Source organism: Dendronephthya gigantea, unplaced genomic scaffold (genome assembly GCF_004324835.1).
Source record: "Dendronephthya gigantea isolate DGI-Jeju-01 unplaced genomic scaffold, DenGig_1.0 000012F, whole genome shotgun sequence".
Taxonomy (NCBI): domain Eukaryota; kingdom Metazoa; phylum Cnidaria; class Anthozoa; order Malacalcyonacea; family Nephtheidae; genus Dendronephthya; species Dendronephthya gigantea.
This window is the reverse complement of record NW_021163022.1, coordinates 2,016,087-2,029,155: the sequence shown is the minus strand read 5'-3', so window position 1 is coordinate 2,029,155 and position 13,069 is coordinate 2,016,087. Positions and strand designations below refer to the sequence as shown.

The 13,069-nt window shown below is 35.1% G+C and overlaps 1 protein-coding gene and 1 non-coding gene across 2 annotated transcripts; one reads left to right on the top strand and one right to left on the bottom strand.

Moving 5' to 3' along the window:
• Positions 1-910: 910 nt before the first annotated feature.
• Positions 911-12,950, bottom strand: LOC114519137 (choline transporter-like protein 4). Its single transcript, XM_028539211.1, has 28 exons — positions 12,640-12,950; positions 11,035-11,083; positions 10,846-10,919; positions 10,475-10,525; positions 10,336-10,363; positions 9,895-10,003; positions 9,346-9,450; positions 9,171-9,231; positions 8,807-8,933; positions 8,672-8,714; positions 8,218-8,258; positions 7,793-7,843; positions 7,498-7,559; positions 6,542-6,661; positions 6,102-6,201; positions 5,899-5,991; positions 5,654-5,732; positions 5,185-5,240; positions 4,858-4,987; positions 4,445-4,491; positions 4,021-4,115; positions 3,816-3,855; positions 3,676-3,745; positions 3,523-3,596; positions 3,176-3,246; positions 2,642-2,706; positions 2,395-2,479; positions 911-1,941 (listed from the first exon to the last, which is right to left on the bottom strand). The coding sequence occupies exons 1-28, from the start codon at positions 12,719-12,721 to the stop codon at positions 1,832-1,834; spliced, it is 2,118 nt and encodes a 705-aa protein (XP_028395012.1). The 5' UTR covers positions 12,722-12,950; the 3' UTR covers positions 911-1,831.
• Positions 3,027-3,099, top strand: Trnaa-agc. The gene has a single exon. It is a non-coding gene; the product is annotated as a tRNA-Ala (tRNA).
• Positions 12,951-13,069: the final 119 nt, after the last annotated feature.

Sequence of the window (13,069 nt, the reverse complement as noted above, 5' to 3'; positions counted from 1 at the left end):
AGGCCTGGAGGCCCTGGACTACGGCTCCGTTTATACACTATGCTAAATTCGCTTGTCACGATATGTTCGTTTGCCTTTAATGGTTAGTAGCAAATTCTTATTAGTTTGGATAGATTTTGTGTATTTATTTTGATCTCGGACAGTAAAATTTACTCTGTCTTTTAATAGCTACAAATTTGACCCACTCCGGAAGCAATCCGGTATAGTGTAAACAGGGCCTTCAGTGACATGACCCCGCGCTTACCCAAGATCAAATAAAAGATGTGAAATAGGGACGGGGTATTCAAAACGATTCTGGCAGAGGCATAGTCATTCCAACAAATATGCCCTGTTTTATACACTATTCAGTCTATTCTTGTCTTAGAGCTTCATATTTGCAGTTTAAACGGCTTCGGCCAAGAAACCTCTGGACGTTTATAGGACATGTGGCCATGACTATTAAGCAAGGCCTCGCAAGGACGAAGAAAGTTTACGTTGTCTGTTTTGACAAAGCAACTGCATTGGGTTTAGTCGATTTGCTGCCCATATACACTGCAAGCCCGTGATAAAACAATCCATCAGAAATGAACTGGATCCGATAAAATTGGAAAGTGGGAACAGACGGTACAATTTTTCTTGCAACTTGCAATGCAATTCTACTTTTAAAGAGATGTAAATAAGTGAAGAGTATTCAAAATGTAAATGTAAGAAACGCCCATGGGGTGTTACAACAAACATAAAAGTTCGGTAGTTGCCAAATTCACATCTCTCAAAAGAAGAATTGCATGTTGCAAGAAAAATTGCACTAACAGGGCTTTTAAGCAGTTAAAAACGTTTCTGTACATGCACGCTGAGAGTGAAATTTTTAGAACACAAATCAGCTTGGATATTCTGCAGAAAAGTGTAAGCTAGAAAAATATTTCACAACACTTGCAATTTATTTAACAGCTAAATTATATTACAATAAAATTACATAGAATCACAACCTTCATGAACGATTATAACTTTTACTAAGCATGCTTTGCATGTGGGCTTGTTTTTTTCATTTTAAATATGATTTTGGGAGTATTAAGCTTCGCAATCTGACGTATCAGATGAGTAGTCCGCCATCTTGAAAGGCAAGAATCTCTTATTCACCTGAGAAAACTGAAAATTTAGCACCCTTCTGAATAACAGAAAAAATTTGTAAGTCACCGTGCCGCAATCTCATGGTGCATTCTTTGTTTATTTGCTTTTCAGGTGGATCAGATGAATTTTTCCCCAAAAATTTTGCAAAACTAAATTCACGTGGTGTTTCCACAAACGTTCAAAAATATTTTTTAGTTGTGGACCGAATTACAATTAGGAAGAAAATGAAACGGGAAATTTCATTCAATCAAAAAATCCAACCTCGTGAAAGCCTACATTTAAATGTAAATTTTGTGTCAATTTGCCACCCAAAATGGCGGAAGGCTACAAATACAAAATAACGTCAGATGCAAAGGCGTACTAGGCTAAATCAAACATGGCATTTTAGGCAAAAAGATGAATTTTTGGCAAAGGAACAACGAACAGGTTTATATGTATGCAAGAATACTCATCTCTCTGAAGGGTGTTAACGAATTGAACATGTTTGTCCTTGACGGAATCCATGTTCGATTCTTTCAATTACACCACAAAAATTATATGAAATCTGCTTAAACGAATGTGTAAAGTAAAAAAATTATCTAAACAACGGGAAATAAGGAAAAATTTCGCCACGTATTTAAACAAAATGCTATAACGCAAGACATAAAAATACCCCGTTAATGCCATTAAACATACTGTTACACTAAAGTTCGGTGAAAGACGAATATCAGTACTTCGTGTAGTATCATTCACTGTCTGAGTTTCTTTTGTTTTTCTTACCCAGTATTTTTTTCAGTTTCTTTGACATGTAGTACGGTTTCTCCTCTGAACCATCGTTGCGTTCAAGGTCTTCCACTATTAAACAGAGTGATATATGTCAAAATACATATGATACATAATAAATAAATACATATATCGCATGATACATTTGGCACCACAGTACGGTGGTAAGATTATGGTAGCATGTTTAGTGTACGATATGAAAGAGAATATGATTTCATTCGTATTGAATTGTGGTATAATATGGTATAGCATCATATGGAACGTTGTTGGATAATGTTGGTATGGTATGGTATGGTATGGTATGGTATGGTATGGTATGGTATGGTATGGTATGGTATGGTATGGTATGGTATGGTATGGTATGGTATGGTATGGTATGGTATGGTATAGAATGGCGTGGTACGGTACGGCATGGCATGGTATGGTATGATATACGTATAGTTTGGTATAAAACGGTACAGCGTCGCATAGCATAGCATAGCATAGCAATACAAAATAGTTGATAGAATAAAATACAACACTTACAGAAACACAAGAAAAGTGTGTCAATCGCCATTTCATAAACGCTGAAAAATGCAGTGGCGATAACATAAGTGGCGACTGTGATAATCTGAAAAAGAAAGATAAAATAATCAGCTGCTAACTCGTTTAGATGAAGGCTGAAACCATAGTTCAACGACCCTGCATCATCACAGCTTCTCGAGCATTCTTAAGCACGTTGTTTACCACGCATTTCCTAGTTTATGCATGTTAGAATGAGGAATATACTCACAATTACTGGTGCCAGATAATAATTGAGGTTCTTATCACGTTCAAACCAGTAAAAGCTGCCAACAGCTAAAACGAGTATAAATCTTTATCATTCACAATGTTAAAATCTCGAAAATGAACTAAACACAACATCACTTGTCAGATTAAAATATGAAACATAGGGACACTTAATGATAATGCAAAGACTCAGGTGTGTATATTAAATGTTTATATGTGATGTTGCTACTCTGAGTCACCAACCGGGCAAGCTGAAAAATAGCACTCAGAGACTCAGAGTAGCAACATCACATATAAACATTTAATATACACAGCTGAGTCTTTGCATTATCATTATTAATGGAAGGGACTAGACTCAGTCCCGAAATATCAACCACTCGAACCGTCTTGACCTTGTAGCTCAGTTGGAAGAGCATTGGACTAGCAAACCAAAGGTCGCGGGTTCGATTCCCACCGTGGTCAAGCTAATTTTTCAGCTTGCCCGGTTGGTGACTCAGAGTAGCAACATCACATATAAACATTTAATAGGGACACTTACCCATTCCAAGGGTGATTGTGAGTTTACCAATGAAAAGCAAGAAATCTGTGACTTTGTCCAAAACAACAACCCTACAAAAGAAAAGTTAGACTGTTGAGAACTTGTACGGAGAGCTTTTACTTGTTTAAAATTTACAGCAATGCTCTTTCTCTAGATAACGTGGAGTAGGGGCAGTTAAAAAAAACAATGAAAGGTTCACTCCACACAATATATAGCATATGGCATCACGAAATTACTCTTCAGACCAAGGTTACAAAGTTGTTAATGAATCATTGAAACACAAAAAAGTTGATGGAGTCATCTGTTTACTTTATCCTCTGTGATTTAGTAGCCGGTCAAAAACGTACCTGACAACATTTCTCATCAAAAGGAAGAAAGCGTTTTTAGCAGAGACGCAGAAGTTCTTTCCATAGATAGCAATCTGAGTGAAGAGATAAGAATTGTGAGATGAAACTTTATAATCTTATGAAGACTGAACACATTGAAAATGTCATTGATACCTCGATGTACGCATTCTTGTTTAAGAACTTCAAGAATTTTTCGAGGCACCAGAAACAGCACTTCAGACATCTGAATAACAGAAATGGGAAATCATGATATACGAACAACTGTAATGTCTGAAGACCAATTCTCTACTCACTTTAAAATGTATTTAACGATCTGATTGTCTTGACCAGACTCTGAAATGGATGAAACAAGTTGATGACAGTACGTCAATGATGCGAGGCCGCCACACGCAAGATTCGTCTATCCCCAAGAAAACACCCTTTTCCCTAATATTTCACCTGCATGCAGTCTCACGTGAGAAAGCTCCCAAGTCCACGAAACATACGAAGATCGTTTACCTTTCAGTTTATGTTCGATGTATTCAAGCGTTGCTCGGATTATTTGTACAATCGCGATAATAAGTGAACCAAACGCCAGGGATCCTGTGTGATATCTGAAGAAATAAACAGTGCTGTCTGATTCAAGTCAAACTCGATAGCCAGGGTCTCCACAATGCAAGGAAATTATCTGTGTTTATTGTTTTAAATTATCAAAAGTTCATTGTTTCTCTCTTTTGTCATCGCTATCCCCCTATGAGGACAGCCATATGCGAATAAGTTGTGGAAACCCTGTCGATAACCATAACCCAAATGCATACATGCATATGAAACGTCATGCACTAGTGTGTAAAATGCTTTGTCTAACGAAAAATAATACAATGGATCCCTGATTCTTCGAAGCTGTATGAAACAGGGCCCAGTGATCAGGCCTGATACAACTTACCGTAAAGTACGCATGAAAGACGCCATCACCGGGAAAGCTGGTATGTCCTGAAAGATTATCAATTTTACTGATGAACACTAAGAATTCTTCAAAATATCAACGCATACTATCTTTTCTGCATGACCAAACTCAAGAATAGGTCGAAAACTCGAGAATTTTAGACGGATGATTTCAAGCATTTCCATAAAGTGAATAGTTATATACTTGTGTGTAAATTTCACATATGATTCTGTGACTTGCGAGTGATTGCTTTACTTGCGAGCGAGTTACTACTTTACTTGCAATTCTTAATTTTTAGAGACAAGCACAGCCAGAAACAATATAAGATAGAGCATATTAATTTTGTAAACATATTGTACGTGTAGTGTTCTTATAAAGCTTCTTTACAGCTTGCAATTCTATCATCTACTTACTGTTTTCTTGTCCCAAGCCCAGTAGTACGAAGCAAATGATCCAGCCAAAACGCACTGCCCCAAAGCAATCACAAAGTTCATAATCCAAAACCAACCAAACAAATGGTAGACTTGAAGACGGAAAACAGTCCTACATCCAAAAATTTATAATTTTGTAATTGTAGCAGCCAGTAGGAAGTCGGACTAGTCTCATTTTCGCGCAACTCGTAACAGGCCCCTTTTTTTTTTCAAATCGATTCATACAGTACGCAACAGTAGCTACATTAAATAGCATCTTCTCATGCGTTTTTTACGTGAACTTTGTAAATCCGTTTAAATGTTACTTACACTTCGTCGGAAAACTTCACAAACAAACATGTCTGGTTTTCAGAATCTACATAGTCCTTCAAAAGAAATAGTAATCGATAAGTCGCATATCATGATCTAATTATTCTACTTGAACTTTTTAAGGCACTGGTATTCCAGTCGTCATTGCGTAAAGGCAGAGTGAAGAATATCCATTCATATGGACTCCCAATACAACAGCGCAATAAACAGGGGGTGTCAGATTTTGTGTGATGAAAATTTATCCCTTTAGTGGCTTTACTGATTACTCATTCGCATCAGTGTTATTAGTTGTGAAAACTCTCATACATTGCTTAAAAACAAACACAAATATACTATAAAATAGAAATATATCTGGATGATGTCATATATCTGAAGGCGCACACAATTTCAATCATGGATTATATGGATCGGTCATAAAACCCCCCGAAAATGATTGCCGTTCTCTATTTCAATCTCTAAACACATCTACCTGGTATTTGCAAAGTGGGTCGATCACATCTGTCGTGTTTTTAAGCTGAAATTCTGCATCGCCTGTCGTCACAAGATAACTGGAAAATAACTTGTTAAGGAATCATAAAAACGAGTAGATCACAAGGCAAAATGTTTAAGGTAGCGATTCTAAAGACTTAATGCCGATAAAATTTAAAATTGAATGCACAAGAGCAATAACAATCAACGGTCATCATGTCCTGTTTATCATTTTGGTAAGGATACACACCAACAGCAACGAACCAGGCGAAAGCAATGAGCTGTAGCAACCAAGGTATTATTGGCCACAATAAGGTGAACAACATGGAAGATATTGCTCTGAAATGAATAGTGCACGAGTGAATACACAAATCACTGCATGTGATTCCAAATCAGAGGATTACAAACACTCTACGGATTTTAGAAGACAAAGCCATGTATGTACGTACCTACTTCCTTCCTTAATCAGAGCTACGGCAATCTGAATTCGCTTTCTCAGAGCAAGCAATAAGAGGATTAGTATCAGTAAGAATACACCAAGGATTATAGCTTGAAGAGACAAGAAATTGTGCATTAGCAATGGCAATGTTTCTTTCATTACAAAGTCCATGTCGAATTTCCATGTACTGTAGTCAGGTTAGGTTAGGTTGAAAAAATAAAGTACATGTACTGCAAGAATTTTTTCACTCTCAAAATTTGAATCTGATAAAACAATAGAAGTGCGGTTGAAGGCAAGCAAACGTCGGAAACATAACTCTTGTTTAGCCGTAGTTTTGCACGACTTGGCCGATCGGAGTCTTCCCCAGCTTTCCATGAAAGGTAAAATGAGAAAAAGGGGGTATCCTATCAAAAATATCACAGCCGGTCGCGTCTACTTCTAAAAACTTACTGAAAGCGAGCCACGTTTTCTTTGAATCTTTATAGACAGAGAGATTAGCTGTGAAAACGAAATCTGACGATTCACCTGCGTCATCCAATTCCTTATACTTGGTGTAACAATAGTATACACCTTAAAAAAAAACGGAAATCACTAACGGCAGAGTTGTTACTAGTGAATGCTCTCATCATCCTGCTCTCATCATCCTGCAACATGAATTCTATTCCTAAAATATACAGCCATCTGGTACAAGTTACGTTTCAGATGTGCTTGAGAAGTGAATTGTATTCAGTTTACCACATCCGCATTTCACTATCTCTCTGCTCTATGAAAAATGCACTAAAGGCCCTGTTACACGGTGCAATTTTTCCTACAACTTGCAATGCAATTCTACTTTTGAGAGATGTATATTTGGGAACAACGAAAGTTTGTGTTTATTACACTTCATGCACTTTTCTTCTGGAAACTCTTCACTAATTTACATCTCTTAGAAGTAGAATTGCATTGCAAGTTGCAAGAAAAATTGCACCATGTAACAGGGCCTTAAGAAGGAACTGAATTGAACTACTGTAGTAGAGGCATTCAATGCATAAATGCCATTGCTACTCCGAACCTACTCTCGCAATAGATCGTGTAGTAGATTATAATTACCGTACGGGTAGACTGGATTTCCAAAAGCACAGAAACAGTTCGCAAGGGTAATATTTGCATGTTTTCTTTTGAATTTTGACCGAGTAAATAAATTAGTTCAGCTTGACTGTTCTGATTTCAAATATTTCGCTAGCGAACCATAACTCTGCCAGTGGAAATCCTGCGTAAATCGTCAAGCAAGAAAATTCACTGTCTTGCATTCTACACATTGTTCGTAGATGCAGTTATTCCGGCAATAACGGGTATGTCGGTCGTCGGAGTCAGTGTTCGGGCATTTAAATTATAAATATATATGCAACAAAATCGTAGCTACTAACCAAATCCAAGCAACGTCAATACAGCGTAAGTGGTCAACCAAACCATCATTCCTGCAATCCATCTGTTAAAATAGAAATACTACCGTCAACATTTTCAAACCCTTGACTATTATGTGAAGTGAAGATAATTGACGTTTATGACGACTAAGCCAGTGTTTAATTTGATTGAATATCATGGTACCTAATCCGGGCGGAAATCCATGAAACACAAAATATGATTCACGAATGGGAAGAAAATTATGCAAAAGTTCAGTACAGTGTACTGTATATAATTCCATTCACAACGTCAACTCACCTCATAGTGACAATGTACAGAAAGGAGGCGACCATTGCAATACCGAAACCACTAAAATAAATAAAAATATAAATTATAAATTTGGTTAGAACAAAAAATAATTGATAATAATATTGGTACGAAATAATAAAAGATAGTGAGGCATGTCAAGAATGTTTGTGAGAAATATCTACAAAAGGACTCCGTTTTACGGATGAGCTTTGTTTGCTGTGAACAGGGGGGGGGCGCCTCGACGGGGGTGCAAATTAAGTGAAATCATTGGGAGCTCTGTTCACGGTGAAGCGATTCTGGCGTTGATGTTCTTAAAATTTGTCTAATATGTAGGAATACTGCGTTCCTGGGAGAAGAGGAGTCAGTTTAGCGGAGTGAAGGAGGGTAATTGTTTTCTCTGTAGTTCTAAATACGGCCACTATAACTATACTTACGCTAAAATAAGCCACCATGAATTCCTGACATCTTCAAGAACCTGAAAGGAAGTGAAAATCGCCTTTCATTTACCATGAATTGTCTAACCGGGTCTTAATTTCAACTGGAATTATAAATACACTTCAAATTCAAGCCAAAAACAGTTGATGGAAAAATGAGTCAACTATAGGTCCTCCGGCAGGAATCACAGACAAGAGCAAGTGTGGTTAATCTGTATATAATGGTAATGCTGAGAATAGGTGAGGGTAAATCAATTACGATTTTTTTGGCGCTTCACTCGATGCAGGTTTAAGGCCCTTTCAACCTCTAGAATTTACCTACATCTAGTGAAGTGCCAAAAATCATAATTGATTTATCAGAACGTAAGATTAATAATGAGACCTGACTGATATCATACAGCAGGAAAACAGCAAATTCTGAGCAAAAGCAACACCGCGAAATAACAATACCAACCTTCAAACCAACATTTTGCAAGTCAATCAAGGCTTGAACAATCCTACAAAAATATCGTACCATATTGTCTTTGCTTGCATTGGTATTTTCAAAACAATATTTTTTTAATTATGTATAAAAAGGCAGATAACATACTTTGATCCTTCCTTCAGCTCTTCTGTTGTTACATTGAGTCCTTTGCTATTTTTTAATGCTTTTTTATCGGAATCCAAGATACCTTTCGCTGTACTACCAAACACTGTTGGAATGCAACGGTGCAAAACTAAAACAAATAAAAAATTTTTGTTGTTATTCTATTTTTCCTCTAAAGCCCTTCTTTAATAAGACCTGGTCTAAATATATCAGAAAAATTAAATTGAAGTTGTAAAGAAAGTAATAATACAATATTGTAACATGAGCTTTTAAACCGTTATTTTATTACATCTGGTTATAAATCTGTCCTAGTCCTTGCATGCCATGTCTCTTTGGGACTGGTCTTTATAAAGTTTAAATAACTTACTGTCTTCACTCTCCAAGTAGTATGGAGCACATTTACCATCTTCTACATATTTTTTAATTTCCTTTAAAAATACATTATGGCATTACATTATTAAACCTTGTGATAAATGTTTACTAATTTCATGTACAAATGTGAATGGAAATTGTCACAATTATAATCAATCTTAGTTACTTACATCAACCGTGGCATCACATGGTTCAATACCAGGTTTGCATGCCATATCCTTACAAGATAGCTCAGTTCCAAGTGAGTTTTTTGTTGGGCATTTTGTCACACAAACCTGAAGAGAATGACGTACATATCGCAGTTATGAAAGCAAAATACTTACAAGGTTAAATCACCAGTTGACCTAATAAAACTTTGGCTTGTAAAGGGAGTTATGTAAATGTTTGCCTCAATCTTTGCGTTCAAGAAAAAATTTTTCTGTCTCAATCGCATTGTATACATAAGGTTCAGCATCAAGTTGAAAATTTGACTGCAACATTTTTGCAGCACACAATTCAATGGTTTTTTGTTATAGTTTACTTTCACTGCATGTTTCTGCAGATGATGTGGACAGAATATCTATCTTACTCTCACTACACAGATATGCTTTAGCAGGGCACAACTGAAAACTGCTTTTGAAATGTAGCCTCACTGGATAAATACTGCTACAATAATAATAATAATATACGCTAACTATCAACTGACATCATATTAGCATACAGCAACCCACTCTATGTACCTTTGTGGTAGGACAGACATGATTCAGGCCAGAAAAGGCTGATGCAGCCTTTGAAAGATCTGTTGGAACACATTCAGTCAGATCAAAATACAACAATTTGGGTTTGTCTCTGGAAAATTAAAAAATTACAAAATATTAATTGGTTATTCAAAAAAAATTATAGGTTAAAAAACTGACAATTATATGTATATAGTAAAAACAGTAGAAATTTCTAAAGAACAAAACCATTAATGAAATATTTTATTAAAAAAAAGAACTAGACTCAAGTTACATATATATATATAGTGAGAAATAGTTTAACATCATGTAAAAGCAAGAAATCATTAGAATAAAAATGGAACAAGAATGTGCATATTTACATGCACATTCATTTAAAGGAGGACACATGCAGTTCTTTGCTATTTACAGACTTACAGTGGTGGAGTATTTTTAATAACTTACTTATAATCTCCAGTCCCACAAATTTTGCCTAGTAAAGGAAATACATATTCGGGTAACAATATAAAAAATGTTTTAAGTTGCATATATCTGCACATCAATGTGAGTTATACTTAGCATGTACCAAAAATGTAAAATTTACCTTCAGAATTAACTGGATGAATTAAACGATCTGGATTACCCCACAAAAATGCTAAAATATGCAGAGTAAATTTATTTAATAGCTACAGGACTAGATTTTCAGCTTCACCACATAGAGTAATCTTTTTAGACTGAAAATTTCAAAATCAAGATACATCAGGTCAGGCCATTATATATTGCAGGAATGTTTAAAGTTGACTGTAAATTAACAGAAAGACACTACTGGGATATAAGTAAATGCTTCTCTAATATTGAAGATATAATTATAGGGCTTCAATCAATCTTTGATAATTTAAAAATCATTGACATCTCAAAATACTAGAATGTAGTTCGTTTTCATTATTTTTAATATTAACAAAAAAGAATTTATACCTAATATGCCAACAATAGCCATCCCAACAAGAAATAAAACAAAAAGAATGCAGCATGGAATATCAGTACAACTCCTAACATCATGATAAAAAATATATTATATGATCATTAATTTGTATCCCAATTATAATATTGAACATTAAGCAATTTCTTACAAATATGGTATGCTACTGTAGGTCAGACACACACCTGTCTTTAATGGGGCCATTGAATTGTGGGTCAAACTTTTTTGATTTGCCTAAATTGAAAAAATACAGTTTACCAGTGTATTATTTACTAGTTATACCTGCCTCTTCTGCAAACACATTGTCATTGACTTTACCCATTGGTATAGCACTTATTCAAAAGTAGTTGAATCTATTTTTTTCGTTTCGTATTGAAACAACGATAATTAGAGGGCTTCACTGTTTCTGTTGTTCTCAACTCGATTATTGCATTGATCAATGTTTCATGAAATAACATTATATGCTGCATTGCCAAAACTTTCTAAGTCTCTGTTATAACATCTCTATATAGCTTAAAAACAAAGTATGCTTTTGATTGGCTAAAGCATGCTCTTGATTGGCTAATCAGGTACATGCTCTGTCAATCAACTACACCACAGTACAAATTTTCAAAAAAGTCTACAGGAACAAATTTGTCCTTACATAATTAGAGTATATACAAAATGATATATATGGCCAAGAAACTAATTAAAATTTAAAAAAGCTTGTAAAGTTAAAAAAGCTAGAAAAATGTTCTTGAATGGTCACAGTTCACATATCATATGCAAATTTTGTACTTTTAATTGCTTGTTAAAATACAGTACTAGCAATTCTTAGCTGTTTGATATAAAGTACTTATGTTTACATGAAAAACTACTGCTATAAATTCACTTTAGTTTGGGAAAGTGTAAAAATGAGATCAAAAACAAAATGATAGTTAATTAAAGGAAACCAAATACAAAGAATAACTATATACTATATATCAATAATTAAGGGGGTTATATTATAGGAAGTCATAGAAACAAAGATAGTGATCAAAGACAGATAGTGATCAAAGAATTAACAAAGAGGCTTTATTAAACAAATATTAGCTGATGACTAAAAATATTTGACTTCCTGCACATGTTAACACAAGCTTAACAATTGAAATTTTAGTTTATGAATAGTAAAAATTCAAGTACTAGTAAGATATATTTGATTTTTAAAGTTCTATCCAGATCTCTTTGGATCTATTTTATAATGTTTTAATTTTAGATAGCAGATTTGGGTAAAAAAATTATTGTTTGATGGCAATTTTTCATTTTTCAACTATATTTTTAATAGAATAGTGATATTTATCCCCACTTTTTTCCTTCGAAACTCCCTTACTCTGCAGTCTGGTCTAAGGAGTGAAGCATATCTGCGACATGTCTACAGGATATCCAGCTGTGTTTATTGACCCTTTATGAAAAATTCATTGTTGATTGAAATTTATAATATGTTGGTATGTATCAGATTTCAAGTCATCATATGATCAAAAAACTTCCTCGACTTTTCACAATCGTATTTATTGAAACTAAGCAATTTAACTGCAGCAAAATGACAATCCTTACATATTGTTAATTATAAAAAGCAACTACATGTCAGGAAACTTGTCATAAGGCACCCTTTCTAAAAGCTTACATAACATGCATTTAATAAATTTCGATCTAATAACAAACTCGCAATGCTGCAAATTGCTATCAATGCAGCAACTGAAGAATGCAATTTTCTACCAAAAAAGCCTGCTATAATTCTATAGAGCAAATTCGCTTAACAATCTATTCCTTACCATAATTTCCACCGCTTTTCTGATCGGTATCCCTCATCTCAATGTCATTTGTGGTATCGGTTTTGTTCCCACAACAACCCATTGCTCTCTTCGAGCCGTCCGGGCACCGAGTTCGCTTGTTAAAAGAGCTTCACTTTACCTCGCCTAAAATGCCGTGTATTGGACGAGGTTTATCGTACTTGGATAAGAAAGAGCCAAGAGGAACTGACTCAAGTCAAATTATTTATCTTAGCACAAATTTTTGTTTTTTTACAAAAATTTATTGGAAGTCCGTATTTGTTGCCATAGCTCGCCCGCATACGTAATTACTTATTCTTGATTCTTATTGGTCAAATGACTGCCAAGCGATATTGTGATTCGTTGTCACATACTCACCCCCCGGCACACGTGAGCACACGTATTGTTAGTATTGTTTATAGCAACAACAGTA

Bases quoted from the DNA above. Each gene is read 5' to 3' on its own strand.
- LOC114519137 (XM_028539211.1), bottom strand. From the start codon at position 12,721: ATGGGTTGTTGTGGGAACAAAACCGATACCACAAATGACATTGAGATG. The intron at 3,597-3,675 runs GTATCAATGACA...CTCTTCACTCAG, and splicing joins ACAAGAATGCGTACATCGAG to ATTGCTATCTATGGAAAGAA. The intron at 2,707-3,175 runs GTAAGTGTCCCT...TACTCGTTTTAG, and splicing joins CACAATCACCCTTGGAATGG to CTGTTGGCAGCTTTTACTGG.